General features: G+C 46.6%; 1 protein-coding gene across 8 annotated transcripts in view; it reads right to left on the bottom strand.

The window, feature by feature from the left end:
• Window positions 1-27,753, bottom strand: part of XDH (xanthine dehydrogenase) — a 58,853-nt gene that overhangs the window by 11,044 nt on the left and 20,056 nt on the right. For 5 of the 8 annotated variants that reach the window (XM_014866457.3, XM_014866459.3, XM_044772207.2 and 2 more), the window contains 19 exons: window positions 25,953-26,045; window positions 25,202-25,353; window positions 23,850-23,943; window positions 22,408-22,517; window positions 20,065-20,249; window positions 18,423-18,597; window positions 16,919-17,002; window positions 15,281-15,450; window positions 12,993-13,116; window positions 10,910-11,029; window positions 9,935-10,031; window positions 8,939-9,063; window positions 8,016-8,149; window positions 7,534-7,621; window positions 6,216-6,302; window positions 2,509-2,700; window positions 2,168-2,313; window positions 1,287-1,368; window positions 631-726 (listed from right to left, as the gene is read on the bottom strand). In XM_014866457.3, the coding sequence (XP_014721943.1) occupies window positions 631-726; window positions 1,287-1,368; window positions 2,168-2,313; window positions 2,509-2,700; window positions 6,216-6,302; window positions 7,534-7,621; window positions 8,016-8,149; window positions 8,939-9,063; window positions 9,935-10,031; window positions 10,910-11,029; window positions 12,993-13,116; window positions 15,281-15,450; window positions 16,919-17,002; window positions 18,423-18,597; window positions 20,065-20,249; window positions 22,408-22,517; window positions 23,850-23,943; window positions 25,202-25,353; window positions 25,953-26,045 (2,354 nt within the window). The remainder of the gene's footprint in view (window positions 1-630; window positions 727-1,286; window positions 1,369-2,167; window positions 2,314-2,508; window positions 2,701-6,215; window positions 6,303-7,533; window positions 7,622-8,015; window positions 8,150-8,938; window positions 9,064-9,934; window positions 10,032-10,909; window positions 11,030-12,992; window positions 13,117-15,280; window positions 15,451-16,918; window positions 17,003-18,422; window positions 18,598-20,064; window positions 20,250-22,407; window positions 22,518-23,849; window positions 23,944-25,201; window positions 25,354-25,952; window positions 26,046-27,753) is intronic. The other 3 variants (XM_014866458.3, XM_070512314.1, XM_070512316.1) reach the window with 1 other exon arrangement.

Here is a 27,753-nt window from a genome sequence, read left to right as displayed (position 1 = left end):
TGGGGAAGGGGTTAGCATGGGGCTTGGCTGCTTCCTCCCTAAGATGGGATTCAGGTTCACTGTCACAAGCAAGAAAATAATTCTATAAACTATAATTGTACTGAGACTGGGATGTTCTCACATCTGTCTCAATTTGAATCAGCAATTTATGGAGTGATTTCAGTGGATAAAATATTCAAAACCTAATGGTGACTAACAGTGCCTTTTTAAGCTAACCCTGTCTTTTTACAAAATCCAGTTTGGCCAGTCCCATGAGCCAAGCAGGTGTGCCGACTCTGACCCAACTCCATCCTCCCAGCTCCACTGTAAAGAGTCTCATGTGTGTGCAGAACTAGCTACCTTTATGCACACAACACACCCACCTTACACACCGTCACAGAACCCTAGAGTGTTGGTAACATAAGTGACCTCAGAGATCACCTGGCCAACCTCTTTCCACAGATGAGAAAACTAAGCCAAGAAAGGGAGCAGACTTGCCCAAGGTCACATGTAGATGAGCAGCAGGGCCAGGGCCAGAGCCTAGGCCTGCTTCGGCTTCTGGTATGTCCCACTGCTCAGTTTCACACAGCATCTTCCCTCATACAGACACCGTGGAGTCAGAGAGGACTCCCACAGCCCCAGGCTGCTCACCTGGACCATCTTGGTGTGAAGGCCTTGGCCCATCTCAGTGCCCCCATGGGTCAGCAGCACAGAGCCATCTGTGTACACATGAATCAGGGCTCCTGCCTAAGGGAAGAGAAGGATGTTAGACACAAAATTGGGTAAATTCTAACTCAGCTTGGGTCATAGGACCAAAGGTGCTGGAGCCCAGGAAAAAAAAGAAAACCAGTAGCAACATTTTGGATATAAACCCAGAGAGAAATCAGAGCAGTATAGATCTCATGATTTAATTACATAGCCCTTAAGGAGTTTGCCAAATTTTTTCATATCTCTCTTTCTCTGTCTGTCTCCCACCCTCAGAGGGAAGTAGGTCAAATATCTTTGTCCTCACTCTATAGATGAAGAAATGAGATCAGAAAGACACAGTAACTGCCTTTAGTCCCACAGTCAGGAGGAGTAAGAACTAGAAGTTGACCCCAGATCTCTGAGTCCCATGCTGCTCTCACTGTCCCACGACATATGGGACAAACGAGGATATGCGAGTTCAACTTCCATTTTAACAGCAAAGAGCTCCTCTAGGCAGCTTTGTTACCAGTGACAATGGGCTTCTCCTGCAATACTACAAACAGAGGGGGAAATGGAGCCCCAGTCCAGTGGGGACGGACAAAATCATATAAAGCAATTACCTGATTCAGAAAACTAACTGTGAAGCTTATTCCAAACTTGGTAGGAACTATGCACAATCCTCTCTTTTTCCAACAATTCTCCCTGGAGGAAAAGGAACATTCTCACCATATTTGTGTTTAAATGGACATGTTTTCAATCAACATCTTTCTAAAATTGGAAGAAGACACCCTTGGCACTGCGCATATAGCCCTTGTTATCACTGAGTTGTGCCCCAATTATGGAGATAAAATGAGAAAGAAAGGAATTTGGGTTCTGAGTCCTTCCGTGCAGCTGGAGCAGGGCCCACCCGTGAGAGAACCGGCTTTAAAGTATCATCACTCTTCTTCCCTGAGTGGAATTCGGCTCCAGTCAGAGTGCCCTAGTGACCTTGGACAGTGATTGTCCCAGGGAGGAACTGTGGTTCGCTGATGAGAATGACAACACTTTCACTGTGCTTTGTATTTGGTTTTCTGAGTAACTCAGTGAGGAAGACAGAGCGAGCCAGCATAATCATCCCCACTGTGCAGATGGGGGCTCAGGGAGATAGAGTGACTGCCATGGTCACATTCACAGGGTAGTGTCAGAGCTGGCACATAACTGTGATGTTCTCAGACCTGGGCTGGTGTTCGCTAGAACACGGTGTGCCCGGAAGGCAGACAAATGTGTAAAGATGAGCCACACTGATGGGCTATGATGCTCAGTGCTGTGAGCCCACCTGCCCCAGGCTGAAGCTCATTTCAGGATCTTAAAGAGATGGCTGTGAACAAGGTGGCCATTTCAGCACCTTCGGAAGTTATCCATTAAACTAATAGCTTTGTCTTTGGAGTTGAGCAAAAAGGCTATAGAATAGGAAACCCCAGAGAGCACCAGAACGTCAGACTCCTCCCCGCTCAGCACGTACTTGTTGAACTTGTCAATCTCACTCTTCCGGGCGTGATACTGGGAGCTTGCCAGGCATTCATCCCAGCACCTGGTCAAGGTGAACCCCTCGAGCTTCTGGTTGAAGTGTGTCAGGTCCCCTTCCTTGTACATGTTCTTCCTCCGCACCTTCCCAAGGAGAGAGATATTGAACCCTGGTCAATGGCAAGAGGTAAGGGAGGCATAACCTAAAGTCAAGTTCCAGCCTCCTCAACAACACCTGCCCATCCTCTACCCCCATAGGAGATGCCCAAGATACAAAGCCACTGTCCCCTCAAAGTAGGCTAATCCACTCTGACTTGTGCCACCATGTTCCCAGCTTACTTCCTCTGCAGGCAGCCCACAGGTCACTGCAACTTCACTCATCCACTGTTCAGCAATGAGCATCCCCTGAGGTCCCCCAAAGCCCCGGAAGGCCGTGTTGGAGGGCAAGTTGGTCTTGCACAGCCGGCCGGTGCCCCGGATGTTGGGGATTTTATAGCAGTTGTCCATGTGGAATAGAGCTCGATCCATTATCTGAAACCAAGAAGAGAAATAGGAGAGAACTGTGCATTGACCTTACTGGCTCCTCAAAAGAGGGATTTCAAGGGCTGCACCCATCCCTGCCTTTCCCAGCCCCACTGTGAACTGCTATTACTCAGGCCCAAATTATTTCTTCCCTGAGATATTGCAAGAGCCTCCTTACTGTGCTCCTGGCCTTCAGTGCCTCCTCCCTCCATCCATGTCTCGTACTAAAATCTAAGGTCATATCAGGTCAAGCACTTGCTTAAAAACGACTTATTATCTCCAGAGTACAGTCCATATATCTTTAAGCATGGAATTCCAGACACTTTTGGACCTTTCCCTGATGTATTTTTTTGATCCTCTTTTCTGACTGCATGTTACTCTCACCTGTAACGCCCCTCCTCACCTGACCCACCTACTCAAATCCTCATTCAGCAACTCCATGGGGAAGCCCTCCCAGACCCTCTAGTGGGAACTGATCACTAGCCTCTACAAAAGAAGGTGACTTTATTAATTTTAAATTAGCTTTTATTCCCACTAAAGTTGTATTAGAAATAGTTTGGAGTCAAACACACCCATAAGTCGTGTTGTGCAAAGCAGCAGCGCCCTCTACTTCCCTTCCATCCGCTCCCCAGAGGCAACCACTCATTCTTCATCAGCTATTTACAGTAACTTCCACATCTCTAAACAATGTGTTTATATTGCTGCTTCTCGTCTTTTACAGTTTTAGACTCTTATATTGTTTCTCCCTGATGGAAAAGGAGAATTTATTTCCTAGCTAACCCCTTTTCCTGTATACACATCAGCTTCCTATCTCCCACATAGTTATGTTTTGATCTGATCAATGGTCAGTTTAATATTATAGTCCTGTAAACATTACTTACAGGTAAGCCATATAATTGTACTGTAATTACTTCTCTTTCTTGAAAACAATTTTCCCCCTTGAGTTAATTTTGTCTTTATTTTTTCATTTCCTTAGTTTTCCATGCACTTGTTACTAAGCCAGCTTAAAGTTTTCCCTGGATCAAAAAATCTGCTCTCAATACATTCAAACATGTTAGATTTTCTATCAGTTCCATCTTTTTGAAGAAATCCTTCCTGAAGCCTTCTGGCCTACTCCAATTTAAATTGGCTGGCCTTGGGATTTTCTGCTCACGTTCATCCCAGGGATTCCTTTTGCCTCTCTCCATACTGAATCTCCTATTCCTAGATCCCATGTCTTCCCCTTTCTCAGTTCTACACTCTCGTTCTGTTGGAGCACATCCTTCCATATCTTCTTTAAAAAGAGTAAGTAGACAGGAACGTTTTTGAGAACTTGCATGTCTGAAATGTCTTTATTCTACTCTAACCCTTAATTAATGATTTGGCTGCATATAGAATTCTAGGTTGGAAATAAGTTTCCCAATTTCCCAGAGTAGTTTGAACACACTTCACTAGTGTGTTGCAGTTCCCCAGTATTGAGAACTCCAATCAATGCCTTTCCAAGTCTTGGAATGAGTTCTGTTTTTTTCTCCCTGAGAATTGTAAAATATTCTTTGTCCCCAGGTTTCTAAAATGTTCACAATGATGTAAACTAGCATAGGTTCATTTTCCTTCATTGTACTACTTGAAGGGCTCTTTTAATCTCAAAATGCGTACTTGTCAGTTTTGGGAAATTTCTTGAATTACTCATTGATAGTTTCCTCCTCTCTCTTTTTTCCGTTCTTTCTTTCTGAAACTTCTATTATTTGGATCTCCTGGATGGGACCTCCAATTATGTTGTATTTTCTCTCCTATTTTTCCACGTTTTCTTTTTTGGGGAGAGCTCCCCAAGTTTCTTTCAACCCTTCTGCTTTCACAGTTTAAATTCACAGGAGTTCATTTTTATTCTCCAAGTGTTCAATTTTTATAGCATGCTGATCTTTCTCTAAGGTGTAATATCTCATCTCTCTGATGAGATAAACGATAGTTTCTATTTGTGTGTTTCATTTTGGATTTAGTTTACGGCCCCACATGTTTCTTTTTGTATCTTTGATTATTTCAGTCTTAGTCATCTTAGGTGGTTTTTGTATGTCTCGCTTTATTCCATTTCTGCTTTCCCTTAGCACTTTCTCAACTTGTCCTTCTATTTCATCTTGTTCTTTTATTATCTGTCTCCCCCACCATTTGTCTTGAGGACAGAAACAATACCATGTTCTTCTTTACATTGCCACCCTAGGCACACAATAAATACTTGCTGGATTGAATTAAAAATCTTGTAAGATCTTTGTACAGACACAAATACTGGATCTTTTTCAACCTGATTTTTCCTGCAGCACCAAGAAGGCAGTACTATAAATGGTGAGACTACTGCAAATGTTTCATTTTTGGAGCAGTTTTTATCCAAGATCTGAAGTCTGAAGTTTCCTAACTGAGCCAATCAGAGAGCCCCTCGCAGAGAGGAGCTGCACCCAAGTGGGGGGCAATGAAACCCTGCTTGTCCTGAAATGTTTTATTTTACAACAGGAATCTATGTTTATGTAACTAATATGGTTATAAAATTAAGAGTTAAAAAACTTTGAAAAGTAGTACTACCAAGGTAATTTTGTTAATTTCCAAAATTGACAAAAATATATGCCACCACAAGAGTCATACGAGAATGTTCAAAGCAGATTATCCACAAAAGCTGAAAACTGGAAACAACCCAAATGTCCACAGAGTGGCGAATGGAAAATAAAATATGATCTATCCATACAAGGGGATATTCTTCATCAGTAAAAAGGAATGAAGGACTATAAATGCTATGACATGGATGAACCTCAAAAACACTATTCTGAGAAAAAAAGCCAATGCAAAAGACTATATAACTTATGATTCTATTTACACAAACAGACCACACAAAATGAAAATCTATAAGACAGAAAGTAGATTAGTTGTTGTCTGGGTCTGGGGGTTGGGAACAGGAGTGACTGCAAATGGACACAAGACATCATTTTGGCTGATGGAAATGTTCCAAAACTGGATTGTATTAACGGTTGCGTGACTCTAAATTTACTAAAAACCATTAAATTATATACTTCAGACAAGTGAATTTATGGTATGTAAACTACACTTCAATGAAATCATTAAAAAAAGTAAATTGATCAACTCAAATTTTAAATAATGTGTAATGCAGAAAATGACAATGTGCGCCCAACTTAATCTCATCCAATTACTGTTCGGTGTATGTTCTTTCACACATTTTCCCTGCATATCATTATATATACATATTGCTAATATTACATTCATACACATACAAGATCACCATGCTGTACATAAAGTTTTGTAACTAACTTTGCGTGCTTCGCAAGAATAGGAAGGACGAGTTTCTAATCAGAGAAGTAATAGGATCATGTCTGTGCTGTGAAGATTAACCAAGGATGGAGAACCCAAGTGGGATCCATTTTGGAGACTACTGCAACAGTAACAGGCAAGAAATGAGGAGGACTGTACTCATATGTGCGAACAAGCTGTAGGGTGTGCCCTTGACCTCCCGGTCACCCCGGGATGCAGGGGCGGGTCCTACTTACAGCCTCAGAGAGATCAAGGGTGTTCCCAGCATTGCTGTAGTGATCCACCTCCAGAGCCACAATCCTCCCCGTCTTCATGAAGCCAACCTGTCAAAAAGGCGAGGGATTTCTCCACAGTCCCCTCCTCTGCCTATCTCTAATCATTTCCTCCCACCTACGCTACCTGGAGGAAACGGAAAGAGCAGGACATCGCACCAGGAAAACAAGGTGAACTTAACGGGTGGAGAAGAGAGGACCTGACATCTCCCCAGTGGCATAGCCCTGGATCCTCACCTCTGGACACCTTCTCCCCAGCCTCCTCCTTCTTTCTACCTACTCCTGGCTTCTGGTTCTACCAGAGAGAGTGAGAAGGTAGAAAAGGGGATGCTGGTCATGAAAGGGCAGGGAGCAGGGCTGGGAAGAGAAACGAGGAAAGATGCTGGAGGCTCCCCTCACAGCTTTTGGCCAGCAAACAATGAAAGTAACACTTTGCACGAGGATGAATGTGTTTTCACACCCCTCACCTTATGTAACCATCAAGACAAACCCTACAGGCCACTTCATAAGTGAGGAAATGGACCCCAAAAGAACATGGTACTTTCTTCAAATCCACTAAAATTTGGGAATGAGAGAAATACAATCCATTTTGGGGAGTTAAATTATGAAATAAAGGTAGAGGAGATCAAAGGGGAGATTTTCAAAGCCAGCTCGTCAAGAGAGAGGGCTCCCAGGTTTATAGAGCTACAGGGGACCTGTAAGGTTATACTGGTGTGAACAGAGAAGGGGTACATGGTCAGAACAGGAACTGGTCATCCACAAAAGCCCAGAAAAGGGACTGTCCCACAGGGAAATTGGGCAGTGCGCAGCCACACACGGTCTGGCAGGGCAGATGCCCACCCCAACAATGTGTGCCTGTCCGGGCCCCTGGGAAGTATTATTCCTCATTGTAAATTACCAAGCGGTCATTCTGATTTTTACATCAGACTGTCAACACACTAACATTATGTCATCCTGCAGGATGGATTTGCCCCAGGTCTGCAGAAAAATCAGGTTTCTGAGCCTGAGGGGAATAAGACCAGATGTGAACCACAGCAAACTCACAAAAGTGATGAACGCCACCCTGTGACGTTGCTTGGGAGATGGCCCGCCCACTTCCCCCAGCATCACCCCTGGAAGCTGCTGTTGGCTGGTTTGAATTTCTCTCATCGCTATTTCTTCTTTGAACTTGTACAGATAGTCATGAAAAAACTCAGAGTATATCCCAGAATCCCTGGATCTTCATCCTCACTTCCAACGAGATGGCATTGCCCACCCTGGCACAGCCCCCCACATCTAGAACCTTGTATCTGGCCAAGAAAGGATGTCTGCCGCCGGTTATCAGCATGTCCTCATCACGATCCAGCATGCAGCGCACAGGGCAGCCGGTCCTGAGGGAGGCATCAGAGGGTGAGAAACCTGGAAGTCTCTACAACAGCCCAGCCAGGTGATTTTCGGGGATGAAAACAGTAAGGAAACCTTTTGCCACCTAGCTCGCAGAACAGACCCACACTGGGCTGCTCTGCTGTCTAGACGCGGTGCTGTACAAGGTGAGGATAAGAGGATGGGAGGTGTGTCCTTGCCCTTGGAGCCCTCACAGCCAGGTTGGGAAGATAAGACATGGACATATGCATCAGAACATAAAGAACCAGGCGATGCTTCCCTCACTCTTATATCCAAGAATTCTAAAAACAGAGAGCTGTGAAAATGCAAAGCAAGGGGAATCAACTTCCCAAACGGGGAAACCCAAAAGCCTTCCTGGCAGAGTCCACTGGGAGAACTCACTTGTATGCAGCCAGGGCCACTGCCGTGGACACCACGGTGCTCCGGGTCTCCTTCCCTCCAAAGCCTCCTCCAAGTCGCTTCACTCGGACCAAAATTCGATTTGCTGGAACCCCCAACACTTTTGCAACGAAGGCCTGGGGACAAAAGAAAAAGCCCTCACACTGAATGCATCATCTCGCCCTACTGCAGGCCTGACCCAGAGGCTCCCTCATGTGCACAGGCCTGACTACCGCTGTGAAGTCTGAAATTCCCTGATTGGGGGATCCCCTCCCCTCCCAGTGCAGCCCTCGGGGAGTGGTGCTGGGGTGCGGCACTCATCAGTCACTGCAGTCTAAATTCAGATACTTGAGATAACCAGAGGGGCAAGCAGCTGGTCACAGCACACTTTCAGAGGCAAAACTCATTCCAATTGGCCAGGAGCTGGTGGGTCATGAGAGCAGGACCAGTTGCCAAGAATGCTGGCAACCACTGTCGCATCATAGGCAGTAGAGAAATGGGGAGTGTTTCCTCTGCCGAAATTTATTTAAGCTGCTGCAGATAATTTAGTGGTCCCTGTGGCTACCTCTTAGCCCAACACCTTCATTTACAGAGGAGGAGACTGAGGCCAGACAGGATTTGACCAAAGCCATGTAGCACTGGAATGATAGTCGCTAACACTAACTAGGCTATATACAAATATTAAAACTCATCTAATCATTACAACAACCCTTCCAAGCCCCAAGTTATAGATGAGAAAGTTTATGTAACAAGCTCAGTGACACCAGCTTGTTGGTGACAGGGTCTGGCTCCAGGACCACTAATCCAAATCCCATTCTGGACCAGCCCAGGTCTCCCTCTTCACATTTCCACACTGCCGCTCCTGATCTGCCAGGAGCTCCCTGGAGCCCTCCCCAGGCCCTTGAGCAGACCCATGGGTCACCTACTTGGGTCTTCATGGTGTTCTGTGTAGACACAAAGAGCTCCATCTCCCCTGCCTCGCCTTTCGGGACGGCGATGGTGCAGTGAGTCTCCAGGTAGAAGTGCTCTTGGCCGCCAATGTAAAACTCACCTGGGGAAGCAATATGACTCCCACGTGAGTCCTGGTTGCACAGGAGGTGAGTTTGCTTAAGGAGAGAGTGTACTTGCCAAGTGCCCTATGCAGGAACCAATGGCTCACAGGTAACCTCTAGGTTCCCCAACTGGGACGGCAAAGGCTCTAATGTCTTAGCTATCTGGGAGCTGAACCCCTACCCCAACAGAGAAACTAGGATGACATTGAAATGCATCAGGCATGAAGCTATCTTCTCACTGCAGCTAGTGGAAATCAAAGATTTCAAAACTATACTCATAAAATGTTGGAAAAGGTAAAAAAAAGAATTAATAGATACGACTGAAAATATCTTCCAGAACTGAAGCTATCGGGCCTGATGGAGAATTGAGTTACTAGTGACTTAGTGATGCACAACAGCCAATGTAGAAAACAATTCCACAAGGAGTCTGATCCGCAGCCTTGTCCTGGGGTGAGAGCAATGGACCCAATTTCACACTGAGGAGGGTCAGGGAGGAGGGGAGAGGGAGCACCAGCCTTCAGGCCGATGGGGAGGGCAAGGAGTCTGTGTGGTTAGAGGCCTGGCAGACCCAAGGGCGGCCAGGCATCTATGGCCGTTATCTTCCCCAGACAGTCTTCCAGATCCCACACACTCTCATCTCTCGAGAATCACTGAGATATATCCAGCCTCGAGTCAGGGGAGCGGAGATTAAGATGACTGAAATTCTTCCCCAGCCAACTGTCTCCTACTTTGTTATAAAGATCAGAGGACCTCTTCTGTTAGGAAATGATAGGAAAGCACTTCCCTGCCCCAGGACTCAAGGGACAGCTCTTGAATTTCATTCCCAAACCAGGGCCACTCCATCCCCACTGCTGCCTGGTGCAGCTGTACCTGAAACAATGTTATCTGCTTCCAAAAAGCCCTTCTTGAGGTCTCCTTTCTCAATCTTGCGCCCAGATCCATAAAAGGAGTTGTGTTTTATGGCATCCTGAAGGTGAAAAAGAAGCGTCAGTAACTTGGCTTTCAGGGGAGGAAAGTAGATTCCAATGGGGGAAGAGAAGTGTTGGAATGGCTGCCTTTCTCTTCTCCGATGGGCATCTCTACAAGTTTCTTGTACAGACTTAAAGTGAGCTCACATGCAGCCCGCAGGGTCATATTCCTCCATTTCCTCAGATATACATGGACAAGCTCGGATCTTGAGGAAAAGCAAAGAATCCCTCAAGGAACCAACTGGAGCTGAAACTGGGAAGGAGGAGCTCAGTCTGCCATTAGTAGACTGAGTCTAGGATCACGATGGGGAAGGTTTCATAGGACCGCACAATCCCAGGACTGGAAGAGATTTTAAAACCTATCTAAAAGAAGACGTGGTGTATATATACATATATACAATGGAATATCACTCAGTCTTTAAAAAAAGCAACATTGTGCTATTTGTAACAACATGGTTGGACCTAGAGGGTATTATGCTGAGCGAAATAAGTCAGACAGAAAAAGACAAATATCATATGATTTCACTCATATGTGGAAGATGAACAAACAAACACATAGATCAGGAGAACAGATTAGTGGTTACCAGGGGAGAAGGGGGTGGGGAGAGGGAAAAAGGGGTAAAGGGACACATATTTATGGTGACGGATAAAAACTGGACGGTTGGTGGTAAATATGATGAAGTCTGTACAGCAACTGATATATAGTGATGTACACTTTAAATTTACACAATGCTGTAAGCCATATGACCTCAGTAAAATGATTTTTTAAAAAACCTATCTAGTCAACCCCCCTCTGCTCGAATCTCCTCTAGAGGATCCTAATAAAGTCACCTCCGGGGAGCTTACCCCTCTCCACAGGAAGCCCGTTCTCCATTACCTCGATTGTGATAATGGCTGGAAGGTCTTCATAGGTGATTTTCACTGCTTGAGCAGCTCTCTGTGCATGTTCTGGGGTGTCGGTGACCACAGCACCAATGATGTGCCCAACACAAGTCACCTAGGAGCAGAGCCAGAGTGCTGAAGAACATAACTGAGCTCCTCATGAAGCAAATTATTTTGGGTAGTCCAAAAAGGCCAAGGAAACCCCTGCTCCCACTGTTTCCTGCTAAGGCCCATTTTAGGAATGACCTGGGGCTCTTTATTTACTTATCCTACTATTTGGAGTTATGTGCTTCTTCATAAATGTTTAGAATCAATAGAACTAAAATAGGAGTTAGAGGTCACTCGTATCAGGATGGCAAACTCGCTTCATTTCAAGGGCCAATTCTGATGATTTAGTACTGGCAGCCAGTTGAGAAGCTGCCCAGGATAGAATGTTGTGATTGATTAGTGATGTCTGTCATGAGCAGCCGAATGGGAGGTGTGGCAGCACAAAGGGCATCTGTCCACTCGGATCTACTCCAACACCCTTGTTCTTCATGTGATGAGATGGAGACCCAGAAGGCAAGATCACAATTGGCTCATGACTAGAACATGACTAAATCTTAGACCCTGACTCCCAATTTCCTTGTCTTTCTACCATCCCCACTCTATTCTATCTTCCATTCCCCAGATTTATACCAGAAGCTTCTCAAAGGCACCAATCATGTCTTACACCTCATCTAGGTGCCCAGAAGCAGTAGTTCCCAACTGCTGGTTCTTAGACTTGATGATCCATAAACGAGCTTTTTTGTTAGATTTATAGAATAGTGATTATTGTTTACTTTTCATTTAATAATTTAGTCCCTATAAAAGCTTAATGGATCTCCTTCAGAGATAATTTTCCCCCAACATCCCCCAAAAAATAAACGACAGAAAAATTGTCCAACTCGTCACTTTGGAATATGAGGTTTCTGACAATAGGAACCAATACTAAGCATGTCTCTCTCTGATATTTATTTCTTGAGGACCCAATTTTCTTGACTTAATTCGTTAGCACAGAGGTTGTTGAACCTGGCTGATTCTCATTGACCGTAACACCAGCAATGGTCGTAAAGGCTCTTGAAATCTGTGAAGCAGTTTGTTCTTCATTCAAATGCTCTCCTTTTGAAGACCTTGGGTCTCATGGTTGTAGTTTTTTTATTCTCTTCTTCACTTTTATGTCAACAATAAGGTGAATTTGCCCTCCAGCCACATCTACCCTCCTCCAATTTGCCACATTTGATCTGCGTTGGAATTATAAGATGACTTTCTGAGAACTATGCTAAAAGTATATGGATTTTAGTAGCAGCGATCTTGAATGTTTGGAAACTTTTTTTCTTTTTTAGGAAGATTAACCCTGGGCTAACGTCTGCTGCCAATCCTCCTCTTTTTTTTCCCCTGAAGAAGACTGGCCCTGAGCTAACATCTATGCCCATCTTCCTCTATTTTACATGTGGGACACCTGCCACAGCATGGCTTGATAAGTGGTGCATATGTCCATGCTCAGGATCCAAACTGGTGAACCCTGGGCCACAGAAGCAGAACGCACGAACTTAATCGCTATGCCACCAGGCTGGCCCCTGGAAACTTTTTTTTTGTCAGAACTCCCTATGTAGTTGAAATCAATAGATGAACTTTCATAAAAAGGAATTATCAATACACATAGTGGTGGCATCATGATTTCTATTCTGGCTAGTTTGTTTAATGTATTATTATTTTCTTTTAATAAAGGAGCTTAATTGTACACTTAAGAACCTGATTTTCAGTTCAAGTACAATCACCAGCCTTGTTTTATGCATTTTGGTGTGGAATCATCCTACTACGTACAAATAGCAGCCATCAATTAGATAAACAAGTAAACATTAAGTTAAAATTAAAAGTGCTGCCAGGCATGTGCTTTCCTTTTGTTGATCGTCCTGAATACTGACCAATTGGATGACGGTCACAAAATGTGCAAATGTATCATCTTTCCAAGATTATGGATTTGAAGGAATGAGCACAAATTAAAACTTAAATACTCATTCCACTAACTTCATAGAAAAAAAAAATCCAAGACGTACCTCATCCTTCGCAAAGACTGTTTCATCATTAAAAAGTCCAGTTTTGTTACTCCCCGGAATATCATCAGCAGAGAGAAAGCAAACAAACCCTGGCACCTTCTGAGCTTCCGAAGTATCGATGGACCTGCAAGAATGAGCCACATGAGGGGCCAGGCAGGAAAACCGAAGAGGAAGACCTGTCACCCGTTTGGATATCTCTGCCCTCCTTTTGATGGTTTTTCCTCCACTCTAATTCCTCCCCTCTCTATCTTCTATTCTATCCTGTTCTATTCCATTCTACCCTGTTCTGCTCTGCAAAGGTTGATTAAATGCTTACCATGTGAGGGCACTGTGCTGAGTGCTGTGGGGGATATGAGATGAACAGGACAGGCCCGCCCCCATGGACCTTATACAAGGTTCTCTTCTGGTCTCCAAGTACAAGGGAACCAAATCATAGTGAGTAGCATTTACTTGGAGAGCTCCAGATAAAACCACATCACAGCTAACACCCATCCAGAATCAGCACATTAGAGCCCTTGCTGTACAACTGATCCAGCATCCCAGGACATCGTCACACTGCCGAATTTCTCTCCCCACATTCATGGACCTATCCCAGCATGGTGGGGCACCCCGGTCATAATAAGGCAATCCAAACCCCAAAAGGAGATTGCCTGGAGACTTTGTCAATTCTAATGGTGTAAACTATGTACTGCTCAGTCTGGCCCATGCCCCCATGGGGAAATAGGGCAGAGGCCCCTAGAGAAACATATGGAAACCCCTCTGAAGTACCAGCCAACTTCCAAACAGGTAACCCTCACCAGAGCCCCTGAAAGTCACGTCATTATCCCCATTTTACATTTGGGGAAACTCAAGCTCAGGGAAGCTAAGTAGCTGTTCCAAAGTCACCCAGCCAGAGAGCAGCACAGCTGGGATTAGGACCGAGGTTAAGCTACGAAGACCGCCAAGGTCAGGTGGGCTTCTGCTCTACCACACTCCCTTCCAAGAACGTGCAGCCAGGAAGGCCCTGATGGAAACAGTCATTACAGAGTTCCCCCCCCTACCCAAACCCTATCCTCCCGCATCCCTTCAGACATCACTCAGATGGAGCAAAGTAGTCTGAGTGTAGATAATGCGGGTCATGGTACTGTCCACATGGGCTCAAGATAAGGACAAAGGCAAACGAATTTACCCTATGGCTGGACACCATAGCATCTGAAACAAACACTTTTTTTTCGGGGACCTGGAAGAGTTGATTTATCTGTTAGGTTTTATCTGGGTCCAGGCCACCATTCCTGGAGCCTGTCTCCAGGCTAGGAGCAGCAGCAGAGGGAAGGCCAATGGTAAGGAGATCCGATCCGTATCCACGCAGTGGCAGTGCCCAAGGGAAGGTTCCCCAGCTGCTCGGCTCAGCGGGGCAGGCGTCTAACGCCCACCAGGAAATCAAGCTCAGCCTCAGGCCTGAGCATCCGGGGGCAGCACAGCCAGGTGCTAATGCTGCCTGGCTTCAAACTCCAGCTCCGCCTATGAACTGTGTGGCCTGGGGCAAGTAACTGATCCTGTTCGTGCCTCTGTTTCCCCATCTGGAACATGGAGATAATAATAGGACCTGTCTATAGGGTTGCTGTGAGGAATAAATGAGCCAATATGTGTAAAATGCTTTAAACCAGGCCGCAGTAAACATAAGCGCCATGTGAGTGTTAGGTATCATCACTATTATAGAGGTGGCAATTCTTGCCATTTAGGCTCTCAAAGTGCAACAAATAGGTACAAGCGACTGTCCTCTGCTAGGTCCTTTGTGGAAACTCTGTCTGATCCTTACAAAAACATCCTATTACATATGGGGAAACTGAGAGCTGAAGCGCACAGGTCAGGTCACAGTTGCTAAGCCCTGGGACAGGGATTCAATCTCAGGTCCGTCAGACTCTGAGCCCACGTTCTTACTTTTAGCGCTGACTCAAGTTCTCCTGAAATTTTGCCTTGAAGTTTAGCCCAGTATCCAAAGCACAGATCTAACCTGGTCCTGTTGAAGGTCTTCAGCAGCTCCCATTGCTTGCCCAGGGCCAAGTGTAATCTCCCTGTTCAGCACTTTCCCAGCCGGCCCCTGCCTACCTCCCTGATGTCATCCCCTCCCCATCTCAGGCACCCCTGAGCCCCGAACCTCTCCTGCTCCTCTCCAGACTGGCTTTAAGATGATCCCCCTGTTCCTCTCTAGGCCCAGAGACCCTGGAGGGGCCACGTTATGTCGGCATCTCCAGTGCACGGCAGGGTGCTCCCAGCGCCCTCCTCCTGGGTGTATTTACTATACTCACTTGATCTTGGCGTGGGCCCGGGTGCTGGTGACCAGTCGGAGGGACAGCTCATTCCGATAGCGAGGGATGTCGTCACAATACACGGCCTCCCCGCAGGCCTGCATGGATGCGCCCAGGTGGGGCAGGGGCCGGCCCACCATGTCCTCCTCAGACTGACCCTTGGGCACCTCCTGGAACAACATGGTCACCAGTCAGGCTGAGCTGCAGAGGACACAGTTCCTCGACAGGCCCAGGGAAACCATGGAGAGCTTCAGGCCAAAGCAGACCTGAGGAGTGGGACTGGAGGAGGCAGGGGGGCACGGGGTGAAGGAAACAGAAAGGCAGATGAGAAGCCATTGAGAAGGTGGTCATAGTATCACTACATACAGTAACACCAAGAAAAAGGAGGAATTCCAATGTCCATTCATCGGGAGTTGGGTAAATAAATTATGCTATGCTCATACAATGGAATAGTATGCAACTACTGAGAAAATACTTTTGAAGAATTTTAATTAGAAGGAAAGAATGCTCATGTTAATATAAAAATAGGACACAAAATGTTGTGTGTGTGTGTCTATAAAGATTCCAAATTCTGTGGGAAAATACATATTATAAATACAGTACATACATGTCCATATATGCATAGGAAAAAATGGAAAGAAGTAAAAAGAATATAATAATGACTTTCTCTTGGAGGTGGGATTTTGGGTGATTTTTATTTTCTTCTTATACTTTTCTATGTTCTCCAACACGTTCTAAAATGTATTCATTTTATAATAAAATTCTGTTTATGTGTTCTTCAAAGTAATAATAAAAACGGCTAATATTTATTGAATGTTTGCTATATGCCAGGAACTGTCTAAGCTATTTAGTTTTACTACCACATTTAAAACCATCCTATGAAACAGGGCCCATCATCATCCACATTTGCAGGTGGGCGTAATTAACTCACCCGAGAGACACAGAGAGAAGTCACTTGTCCGAGGTTACACAGTTATGAAATGCAGTTTGGATTCAAGTCCTGGCAGTCAGGCCCAGAGTTCACTATTTGGACCATTACATTCTAGTTCAGGGGTCCACAAACTGTGGCCCATGGGCCAAATCTGGCCCACTGCCTGTTTTTATAAATAAAGTTTTATTGATACATAGCCACACACATTCATTTATGTATTGCCTCTGGTTGCTTTTGTGCTACCATGACAGCATTGAGGAGTTGCAACAGACACTGTGAGGCCCACAAAATCCAAAATGTTTACAGGAAAAGCTGATGTTTTGCCTAGTGTCTCTCAAAAAGTTGCTGTTGATAGAAAGTTGTTTTTTTGTTTTGTTTTGTTTTGTTTACATGCTCAAGAGAACTCCTGGCCTTGTACATTAGACCCATAGAGGCAACAGAAAAGACAAAATGGAAAAAAATTATTTTTCTTCAAGGAGCAGGTGAAGATAAGAGTAATCCCAAGATAGAAATTTAGGTGAGCGAGAGGGGAAATGGCTTCATTGACATTAATATGATTCCCATTTTCTTCACTGGATATTTATGCACAACAGCAAGGAGCTTTAAGCACCTACATACAATTCAACTAGGTAATTCACCACCAGTCAGCATCATCTGATGTGGCCTGCAAGGGCTCCTGATATTAGGTGAACACCCACTGTACTCACTTGGAAGAGCTGGACATTGGCTGGAGGGTCTTTCTGAAAGAGTAAGGTGGCACTGGCACAGGTGGGATCCAGTTTACCACACTGCTGTGGAGGCAAGAAAACAGAGGTGATCATGAGTATTTCTACCATTGATCCCATCCTTGGCTGTCCCAAGTGGTAAAAGTAACAACTGTTCCCCTCATCTCCTCATTTTACACTCAGTACGGCCTGGATCTCTCTCAACACCCGAGTGTGGGCTCTGAGAGCTCAGTATTTCATAACAGCCTCTTCTCTCCCACCACCCCTGCACCCTGCATAATCAATGGTTGGTGCTTCCCCCCAATGCCCAACAGTTTCCCTTCTTTCTGCATTTATGCATGCTGCTCTCTCTGTTGGGAATAACTTTCTCCCCCAGCCTTCGTGGAAATGTCTTCCTTCTCCTCCTCAATTCTGTGGGAAATATTTAATGCTACGGGAAATGTTCACAATATAATCTCAATGAAATCTAGGGACACCTAAAACTCTATATGCAGCATGATCCCAAATCTGTGTAGAAAATAATACATCCAGATCAAAACATAGGAAGATGATAGATAGATAAATAGATGGATGGAAGAACAAATAGACAGAGAGGAAGAGATGGAACAAACAGAATGACAGATGGACAGATAAATGTAAGAAAAAGATCAGAGGAATAAGCAAAAATATTAGCCATGGTTTTCTCTAGAATCTGAGGGTATTTTTAATTTTATCTTTATACACTTCTGTACTTTTCGTTTTCCAAACAAATTTTTTACTCTTATAATCTGAAAAAAATAGGTATTACCAATGTTTTTAAAGAAGGATTTCCCCCTGCTGTCCTTATATCTGTGAAGCCTTCTCTCCTTTGTGTTCCCCCACACTCCATCTCCTCAGTGTCACACTAGGCTGACCTTTATCAATCCTGTTCTCACCCACTCTAGCCTGGCCTCTAGTGCCTAGTGCAATCTTACCATGTAAAAGGTGCGAAATAAATGAACCAATCTCTGGAGCTGAGCTCCACCTCAACCAGCACCCTCTCCTGAACACACATCCTTGCAGTGTCCACATTCCCCCTGACTGTAGCATTCTCACTCCACACTCTACATTCCCATCCTCACTACAAAGCCACAGTTGTATCAGCTATACTGCTGGAAGGATCATCTGGTCTACCAGGTGGCTGAGCCTTTTACAGATTTTACAGCTGAGACTTAAAGAGAGCTGTGGCCTATTCAAATTTTCACATGAGGTAATGACACAGCCAAGACAAAAATCCATGGCTGACTCCTAGCCCAGTGCTCTGCTTCTCAGCCACCTAGCTGGCTCCCATCTCTGTGTGACTCCCTGGGTTGTGTCCCTGGTCCCTGCTCCTCTGCCCTTAGATGTCCAGAGGAGTGGAGCAAGTTTACCACCTGGTCCACAGCACTCTCTTGCCCAAACCAGCTTCCCAAATCCCCAAACGAAAGTGCTGCAGAGAGTCTGTGCCTTGCCCAGGCCCCCCACTCACATCTTCCGAGTCCACTTTGCCCAGCTTCTGAAGCACCGTCAGGTAGAACTTGAAGAAGAAGCTGAGGGTGAGGGTGCGCCGGAACTCTATCATGCCACCAGGGGCATCAGGGGCCAGTTGCAGCTCCTCCGCCAGTCCTGCACACACGTCCTGCAGCAGCTCCTCATTCCAGAACCTACCAGAGAACAGGTCATAAGACAGCACTCCTATCCAGCCCTCAGAATCACTTGTGTGGAGTGGTACGCACAGGGCCTCAGAGTCATATGAACCTCGGTTCAAAACCTGGCTCAGATACTTATAGCTATGTGACTTTAGGCAAGTTACTTGACCTCCTTGAGCCACAGCTTCCTCATCTTTACAAATAGATACAATTTAAAAACCCACAAAAATGATAATAGTTAAATATCTTGTCTCTTCAATGCACTAGGCAACATCGTAAGTGCTTTATATGAAGCATTACTTTTAATTGAAATTAAATAGTGTTGAGGGCAAAGTTTTTATATTCATTTTACTGATAAGAAAAATAAGGCATGAAAAGATTAAGTAACTTGACTTATATTCCCCATCTGGTGAGTGTTGGAGCCAGGAATTGGAACCAAGGAGCCAAATGCCAAAGTTAAGTTTTAATCTATCCACGTGGTTATTGTAAGGATCACATAGGATAGTGCCAGTGAAGTGCTTGGTACAACTGCTGCCATAGAATGGCCATAGGAATAGTAGTAGTCATAGTAATAGCGTAGCAATGGTACTAGTGCTAGTAGCAATAGTAATAGTAGTAGGAGCAGCAGCAATATTAATAGCAGTAATAGTAGCAGTGGCAGATGTAGGAAGAGTAGTAGTAGTGGAAGAAATAGCAACAGTATTAGTAGAAGCAGAAGTAATACTAGTAGTAGAAGAAGCAGTGGTAGTAAGAGTAATAGCAACAACACCCATAGTACTACTAGTAGTAGCAGAATTAGTAGCAGTAGCCCCAGTGATACTATTGGTAGTAATAGTGGCAACAGAAGTACTAGTAGCAATAGTAATGGTTGTAGTAGCAATCACAGTAGCAGTAATGGCAATGAGAATAGCAGCAGTAACGCTATTAGTAGTAATACCTAGAGTATCAGCACCAATAGTAGTAGCAGTAATAATAGCATTAGTAGTAGAAGAGACAGTGATAATAGTAGCAACAGTAATAGTAGCAGTAGCCAAAGTAAGAATACTAGTCACAGTAGCGATAGTAGCAGGAATAGCAGGAGTGATAATGACAGTAGTGATGGTAGTAAGAAAAGTAGCAATAACAGTAGAAGTAATAATACTAGTAGCACTACTGGTAGTAATTATAATAGAAGAAACATCACCAGTAGTAGCAGTAGTAATAGTAGTTGTAGCTGCAGTGGTAGTAGTAATAGTATTAATAGTAGTGTAGTAGTATCAATGGTAATAGTAGTATAGCAGCAGCAATGCTATTAGTAATAATACTGCTAGTATCAGCAGTAATCATAGCAGTAGTAGTAACCATGGCAATAGCAGTAGCAGCAATAGTAATACTACTAGCAGTCATGGTAGTGGTAGCAGCAGCAGCAGGGATAGCATTAGTAGTAACAGCAGCAATAATATGTACTCGTAGCAGCAGTGTCATTTTACTGTTGGCTCTTACTTTGACAGCTGCTTCCGAGTGGTCTTGAGGGCTGAGATGGTTCTGTCAGCCATTCCACCATAGCAAAGGGCCAGCTCCTCTATCTGGGTGGTTCCTGGCTTGAACAGGACCCTCATGCCACTGGTCACCTTGGCTATGTCATCTTCTCGCCGGGAGGCCTGCTTGAATGCTGAGAAAAACTCACCCTGAAAAATAACAGAACAGAACCTGTGTCCCACCTTAGTTTGCAAGGAATGCAGATTTTGAGCCTAAAACCCAGGGATATGCAGTGAGGGGAGGTGATAATACCACTGCAAATCAGCAAGGAGCTGGTGGTAGGAATCAAAGATTGACGCATGACTGACAATCACATTCTTGGGAGAAGTTCCAGGTCACATTCCCAGGAGCTGGGAAAGGGTCAGGATTTCTCCCTGTTAGTCAGGAAAGCTGAAGGGCAGGGACAAAGGAGAACTGGGTGCTCTCAACCAGACAAACAGCTGGGAGGAGGCAAGGCACTTTCACAAGGTCTCCTCAGAGATGCCTCAGCCCCCTTGTCTCCCCATCCTGGGGCCAGCATCAGAGCCCACCTGGCCTCTCAGGGGCTGAGCTGAAACCTCTGTTGGCCTGACTGCCTCTCAAGCAGATACAACAGGATGCCAAAGGGTGTTTGAAACACACCATCAGCTTGTGGCCTCTGCAGATGCTCTCTCTAACTTGTCTCTCCCACCAGTCTATTGGCTGCAGTTAGAAATCTTCCTGAAAGAAGGAATCGCACTATGAAACAACAGCTGCCTCTGTGATCTGAACATGATTTTCCCCCTGGGTCCAAGCCAGGCTCTGTCCTTGGGGACAGGAGAGCGTGCATGGCTTTCCAGGTAAGAACCATCTGACACACCGCCCTTTCTTTCTGTGTCACGTTCTACTTGAGGTTTGAACTCACCCTGGCACCACAAATTCTGATTAATATCAAAGGTGGGATGTTTAAGGAAAGGTTAAGTGGAGAAAAAACAATGAGGCCCAATGATGAGGCCCCAAAATGGCCCCAGGGTTTTCTCTGAAGAAACCATGGAGGCCCCTCCTGATGACAAAGCTGGTCCAGATTCCTGGATGACAAACAAGGCCCTGGGGCCATGAGCCCAGAGTTTGAACTTGGTTCTGGAACAGGTGTTCCAGTTGCTCACTTCCAGGACCATAGGAGGCCACAGTGACATGTCCACTGGGGTGCCGTGAAACGTCGGTGTCAGGTTGTCAACTGTTCCTTCTTGAGAAAGCCTTCCTAATTCTGGGCATAAAATCTTCCTTTATGAAATGATTTTTGTGTTGTTAATGTCCCTGCCTGGCAAAATCAAAACTGGGGAGGGCTGTGCCTGTTTCCTCCTCTTTTCCCCCACACAATGTCTTTAACATTTTTTCAGATCTGTGAAATGCAAAACTCTGGCCACCACTGCTCAAAATGGTCTGTAAAGACAATCTAGGAAATCATTAAGAAACCACCTCTGGGGCATCACTGCTCTAATTGAATTAGCATTCTCATTAAACACGCCTTGTACCCGCGCTGAAGCACTGGCTGTGGTGAAGCCTTAACAGCCCCCTTTACAGCTGGTTGCCAGCCTCTCACACGTCACCTTTCTAAAGGGCCCATCATGGAATGCGCCTTGAGCTGTGCGATCAAGATCTGCAGGGAGACAGACAACCTGAGCAGGAGAGCCACCACAGGCCCCAAGGAAGAAGAGCGAGTAGCCAGAGGAGCCCAGACCTGCCCAAACAGGCCAGAAAACCGGCTTGTGGAGCAGAAATCCGCCCAAGACAACCCAGAGAAAGGTCAGTGGCTGAACAACTCATCGAGCTCAAAGTCAGCACGTGTGGATTTGACTGACAGGCAGCTTCTCCACTCAGCACACAAAAACCACGCTTCACGGTGTGAAACCCAGTCTCCTCTGGCCTGGGGCAGGGATATTTGACAACCAATGTGCTCACGGAATTGTGTTGTAAAACCAGCTGGTGACCTCCACTGCCTCCCAGACATCTGCCAGGAACCTTACAAATTATTTCTTTACAGTCCTCACAACCACCTGCCCAGTAGGTAACATTGTGTCCATTTTACAGATGAGGAAATCAGGGCTCAGAAGAGTGAAATGATCCACTCGGGATCACACATCGAGCTGTCTGGTTTCGTAGTCCACACCCTGTGCACCCCTACCCTGACCCTTCTCACTGTCCAGGGAGACATATGGTTGGTTAAAGGCAAAGTTCAGAGACAAGAACACCAACTTAAAGTTGAGAGCTGCTGAGGTTGGTCCCGAGCAGACTCTGGTCTCCTTGTCTGGAGCCTGGCAGGAGGAGTGACTCGGCACAGCACCTCACCTCCCTGCTGTAGGGGATCTCGATAGCAAGCAGAATCTCCTCCGGACCCAGCAGGGTCTTTCTGTAGCCAGGGAAGAAGGTGTGGTCCATGCGAATGGTTCTCCTGGTGCCTGTACAGAGGCAAGAGGAAGAGGGGTCAGCGTGAGAGGGCACAGGACAGCCCGCCAGTGGATTCTCCATCCTGCTCTCTGATGCCTGCAGTCAGAGGGGATGGCTGGCACACTCGGGGCCAAGGTCCTCCAACTGACATCCTTGAGCAATGGTGTCTGGTGAATTTTAACAACCAATTCTTTCGGGAGAAAGAAGCTCTAATTCTCAGTATTTGCTAGTTTTTGTGGTATAAATACTCCCACCATAGTAATTTCCGGCTACAAGAGTGACATCACTATGAAGTTGGAAAGAGGGTAGCAAAGAGTTGACACAGCAGGCCTGCTATCCTCTGAAGGCCTGCTTACCAGGTCGGCCTTTGCTGTCCTCCGGGAACTTGGATCTTGCAAGAATTCCCATCATTGCCCAATAAGAATGACTCACTCAGCCTGAGCTGCTTGTACAAACATGATTGTTTACACTGAACCCCTGCTTTCCTTCTGGGAGTCTGGATTTTTGCTATGTGCCAGGCAGAGCTGTGTGACCAGCTCTCAATAAAGCCCTGGGTACTGGACTCTAACAGGCTTCCCCAGTAGACAGCATCTCACATATGTTGTCACAACTCAGCTTGTTGCTGGGGGAGATAAGTATGTCCTGTCTGACCCCAATGGGAGAAGACTCTGGAAGCTGGTGCCTGATTTCCCCATACCCCCTGCACCTTTTCCCTTTGCTGAGGTTGCTTTGTATCCTTCCCGCTGTAACAAGTTGTAGCCACGAGTACAACTCTCTGCTGAGTCCTTCAGTCCTCCTGGCAAGTCTTCAAACCTGGGGGAGGTTTTGGGGACCCCCCCCAACAAGGAAAGGGGCACCGAAGCTCGCCATTGCCTTGCATATCCACTCTACAGATACAATAGATGGAAATAACCTCGAGAGCATAGATGTAGCAAAATGAAGTAGAATAATCAAGAGTATTGTGAGTATTTATTATCTTCATTTTTAAGGTAATTTGTCTTGTTGTAAGCTTATATAATTTAATTTTTAATAATGGCCTCCTTTAACAAACACCCACAGACTCCCAAGAAATCCAGCCATCAGCTATGGTGAGCTGGTGCATTCTGGCTCCAGCACAACACTGGGTAAGGCATCTGGTGACAGAGCCTGTTGGGAATTCTTAATAAACAATGGCCCAGCTCTCCTGGCCCCCAATCTGAGTCCATCTCCCTTGCAGCCTCCAGGGACCCTCAGGACAGCTGGATCATTGAACTTAGGGCTCTGTTTCTTCAGAACATGACCTATCTTGAGAGACTTTTCTCCCCCGCGACCCTCTTTCCTGACCTCTGTATGAGGCAGCTCACCTCTAGACACCATGGTCAGCTTGGCCCCGCTGGCCATGAACACAGGGTTGAGGTCGGAGATGGGGCTGGCAGTGATGATGTTCCCTCCAACGGACTAGGACAAGCAGAGAGAGTGTGTGAGAGCCCAGCCAGGAAAGCCTGGCTCACCCAGCTGGCTCCCAAACACAGGGCAGGAGGGTGACACCTATGGAAGGAAAGCCCTGGGGACCTCCAGCCCCTGTAGACACAAAACTGGCACCGTGAGAACTCGGGAATTCAGAACAACGTGCAAAACTCGAGAGCTGAATGCTTGGGCATGGGTCCCAGCTCTGAAACTCCCCTCTCGGTAAAGCAGGGCAAACCCTTTTAAATTTGTTGGTTTGTTTGTTTGAACTCATTCACCCTTTTTCTGAGAAGGTTGAGGTGTTTTATCGCCGAGGCCATAGAGAGTTAGTAAATTAGAAATAGAAGATAAGGATCAAGGAAAAAGAGGAGGAAGACTTAAGGATGAACAATTTGCTCCAATTGGACCTGAGCTTCCTGGCAACTTGGCAAAGAATGGAGGAGAATCAGCACAGGGTTCTCGTTATCAGAAAAGAGGAAGAAGACCAGTTGCACAGTGAAAACAAACCCTTCCTGGAAGTGGGTTCCAGCCGAGCTGGGGAGCGCAGGGGAGCTTTCTGAGTCTGTCTCCTCATCTACAGCTGGAAGTGGCAGGTGCTTGGGGAGGGGTGCAGGGAAGGGCAGTAGGCTGTTTTGCTTTATTTGGTTTTTTATTTTAATTTAAAAGATGGTGAAAAATACAACTGAAGGGGTGGCTTTCCTCCCAATGCCATCAACTGTCGCGAGCCTCAAATGGCACCGGGTGTGTGAGCACCATCTGCAGACTGGGAATGTGGGGGTTAGTCTGCAGGCTGATTGTGAACAGTCACTAGGTGGACGCCTCCCTCCTTTCAGGGGGTCCATCTCTGGCTCTCCCCCAACACTGGAAGGAAGTCCCCTTCTGAAGTTTGGCTTCTCCCTAACTCATCTCTCATGCACCTGCCTAGGGCCTCAGCCAAGTGCAGGCAGAGAAGGGCAGGCGGCTTCATGTCTCCAACCTCAGGGGTAAAGACTGAGCCACAGAGCAAGCGTTTCCCAGAGAGGCCAGCAGACCGCTGTCATCAGAAGCACCGTGGGGCACCATCCTGGCCCCAGAGTCAGAATCTCTGAGAGCGGGGCCTAGGAACCTACAGTTTCAACAAGCACCCTAGGCAGTTCTAAGCATTAAAGTTTGAGGCCCACTGGGTCTGCAGCAGAGGCCAGTCTAGCCCCCGGGACTTGTGAGAAAGGCCGACCCCCTGGGCGTTACGGGCCCCTGAACAGAGACTCACAGCCACAGACTTGACCTGCTTCCCAGCAAACCAGCGCAGCTGCTCCAGGACGCCTCTGAACACCTCTGTTTTGTAAGTAGGAAGCTGGGCAACTGCATCCAGCAGGGTCTTTTCCACACAGCTCAGGGGGCAGGAGGCTCCAAAGGAGATACCTGGGAACACACGCTCAGAATAACAGCGATTCCCTTCGCAGCTCAGAAAACCCTTTCACACACAGCTCCTATCAAGCTTTACAGCAACCTGAGTGAGGCTGAACCAGGTCTCACATCCTTATATGGATAAAAACATTAAGGTCCAGAGAGGTTAATTTGTCCAATGCCACACAGCTAATAAAAGAGCCAGGACTCAACCCCAGGTCTCTTGATCCTACAACCAGAGTGCTCTTTTCCCTAAAGTAAAGGCTTTCAACTCAGTAAAATCAGATCTCTAAGAGCTAAGTCCCAGCATTTTTAAAAAAAGCACCCAAGATCTGCCCCCACCTACCCTTACCCCCATGAGCGATTGTAACGTGTAGCCAGGTTAGAGAACAACTACCAAAAACCCCACAGCCCTTGCTGCTGGCACCCTACCACGGATGCTCAGCAGAGGCAGGCCGTGAAGGGGTGAGCCGCTTCCCCTGCACAGGGCAGCTCCCGGAGCAGCAGGCAGCAGCGAGAGCCAAAGGCGAGGCTTTCTGGGGACCCGCCATCCCCTCCAGGTGAGCAACTCCCAGTGTCCCAGCCCCTCTGTGGGCTCAGGCGAACCTCCTTACCTTCCTCTCCATGCTCCACTGAGTTCAGCTCGGGGATCCAGGCTGGGCACACGATCAGAGGAAACAGCCTGTTCTTAAACTTCATCTCGATGCCTGGAGAGAAATGGAAGCCTGAGGTTGCAGGCCGGTCCTTTATCCCCGGGGCAGCCTGCGGCATTCTTTCCACCACTGCGTGGGACGACGCCATAGTCACAGTGTGACCGGCCAGTGGGCGTCTCGGGATGAGGAGGCCATGGACGAGATGGGGTAAGCGCGGTTCCACACTGTCAGCCCCGAAGCTATGTCTTTCCCTCCCTCAAAAAAACTGTCCCAATTCAGATGAGATGAACTTGAATTCACTCCTGTGTGTGTGTGTCTGTGTATCTGTGTGTGTGTGTTGGGTTTGCAGGTGTTTAGTAACAGTAATAGAAAACACCAAGTATTAAAATAGGTCAGGAACCCTTCTAAGTACTTTACACATTTTGACTCATTTAAAGCTCACAGCAGCCCTATGAGACAGTGATTTTCTCTGTTTACAGATGAGGAAACTGAGGCACAGGGAAGTTAAGATTCTTGCCCAAATTACACAGCTAAGAACGGGCACATTGCAGTACTGGACCTACTGTTAGAGTGGGGTGTGATAGTAATGATAACATGAAAGTCCGACATTCAGACAAGAGGGAAAAGTGAATGAGGGAAAACCTCAAATCTGCCACCCGGTCCCCACGTGCGTCTGGGTTCCTCAAGGTGCACAGCTTTGGGGGACCACATGTCCAGGCCTGGGTTCTGTCCTTTGCGGCCACTGAAGTTAGACAGTTCTATGAACAGACAGACGTGCCTCTGTCCCCCCAGACCACAGCGCCTCCCCCAGCCCCGCCCACAGGGCCATAGGTGGGAAAGGTTAAAAAGAAATGTCTGTGCATCCCCCACCCTCCCATGTGCTGTTGGGAATTCCTGAGGGTTCCAGGAGTCTGGCCAGTTTGAATATCAGCTCCCAGGACATAGAATGCAGATGGAGACAGAAAGTGGCCCATCTGGGTAAGGTTCTCTCTCCACCCGGCTGCCCCCAACACCCTGCCCTGGCTGTGGGGTTACACTGGTGGGGTGTGTGTACAAGGGAGGAGCGGGTGGAGCAGACGGAGTGAGATTAAGAAATTATTTCTAACTTGAAGTTTATAAAGTTTTTGTGAATTTCTTTCTGTTGGAATCTAAGTGGGTCCAGGACGGGATGTGACTTATGGCAAGGAACACGTCATGTGTCAAAGGACCCCAAAGATTCTTCCAGCCAGTCATTCTCTACCTTCACTCTTGTGACCTCAGGCCATGGCTACTCGGGCCATCATGATCACGTCACCTGAGCCCGTCTCACAGGCCACCCTGCCAACCCATGTGTCACATTGCTGCAGCTGGGGACTCTACCGCACCTGTGCTCACAGGGCAGGGCCAGCTCTGCAGATCCAACAGAGCCCAGGGGCTCCTTCCAGAACCAGAGCCAGGAGTCTCCTACAAGCTGAACTGGCTGCTTAAAAGCATGTCTAGTCCCCCCAAACCGGAGGTCCTTTAAGGCAGACCTCCGCTGTGCCACAATCCTCACCTTGGGTCCTCACTGGGCTTGGGATCCAGCACAGTGGAAACGGGCTCAGCCAGGTCTCAAGTCTCCTGGGCCTGTTCACATATCATGGGCCTCATGTCTCAACAAGACTGGTGGCCACAGTCATAGGCAATACAAACACGGTCACGCTTGGACATCTCCTCTCCTTTGCCTTACCAGATCGTCCCCAGGAAAAGTGGGGGGCAAGAGAGTGACCTTTATGGAACCCCT

The sequence above is a fragment of the Equus asinus genome, chromosome 6 (assembly GCF_041296235.1).
Source record: "Equus asinus isolate D_3611 breed Donkey chromosome 6, EquAss-T2T_v2, whole genome shotgun sequence".
NCBI lineage: Eukaryota > Metazoa > Chordata > Mammalia > Perissodactyla > Equidae > Equus > Equus asinus.
The sequence above is the reverse complement of the archived record's forward strand: the minus strand, read 5'-3'. Positions and strand labels throughout refer to the sequence as shown.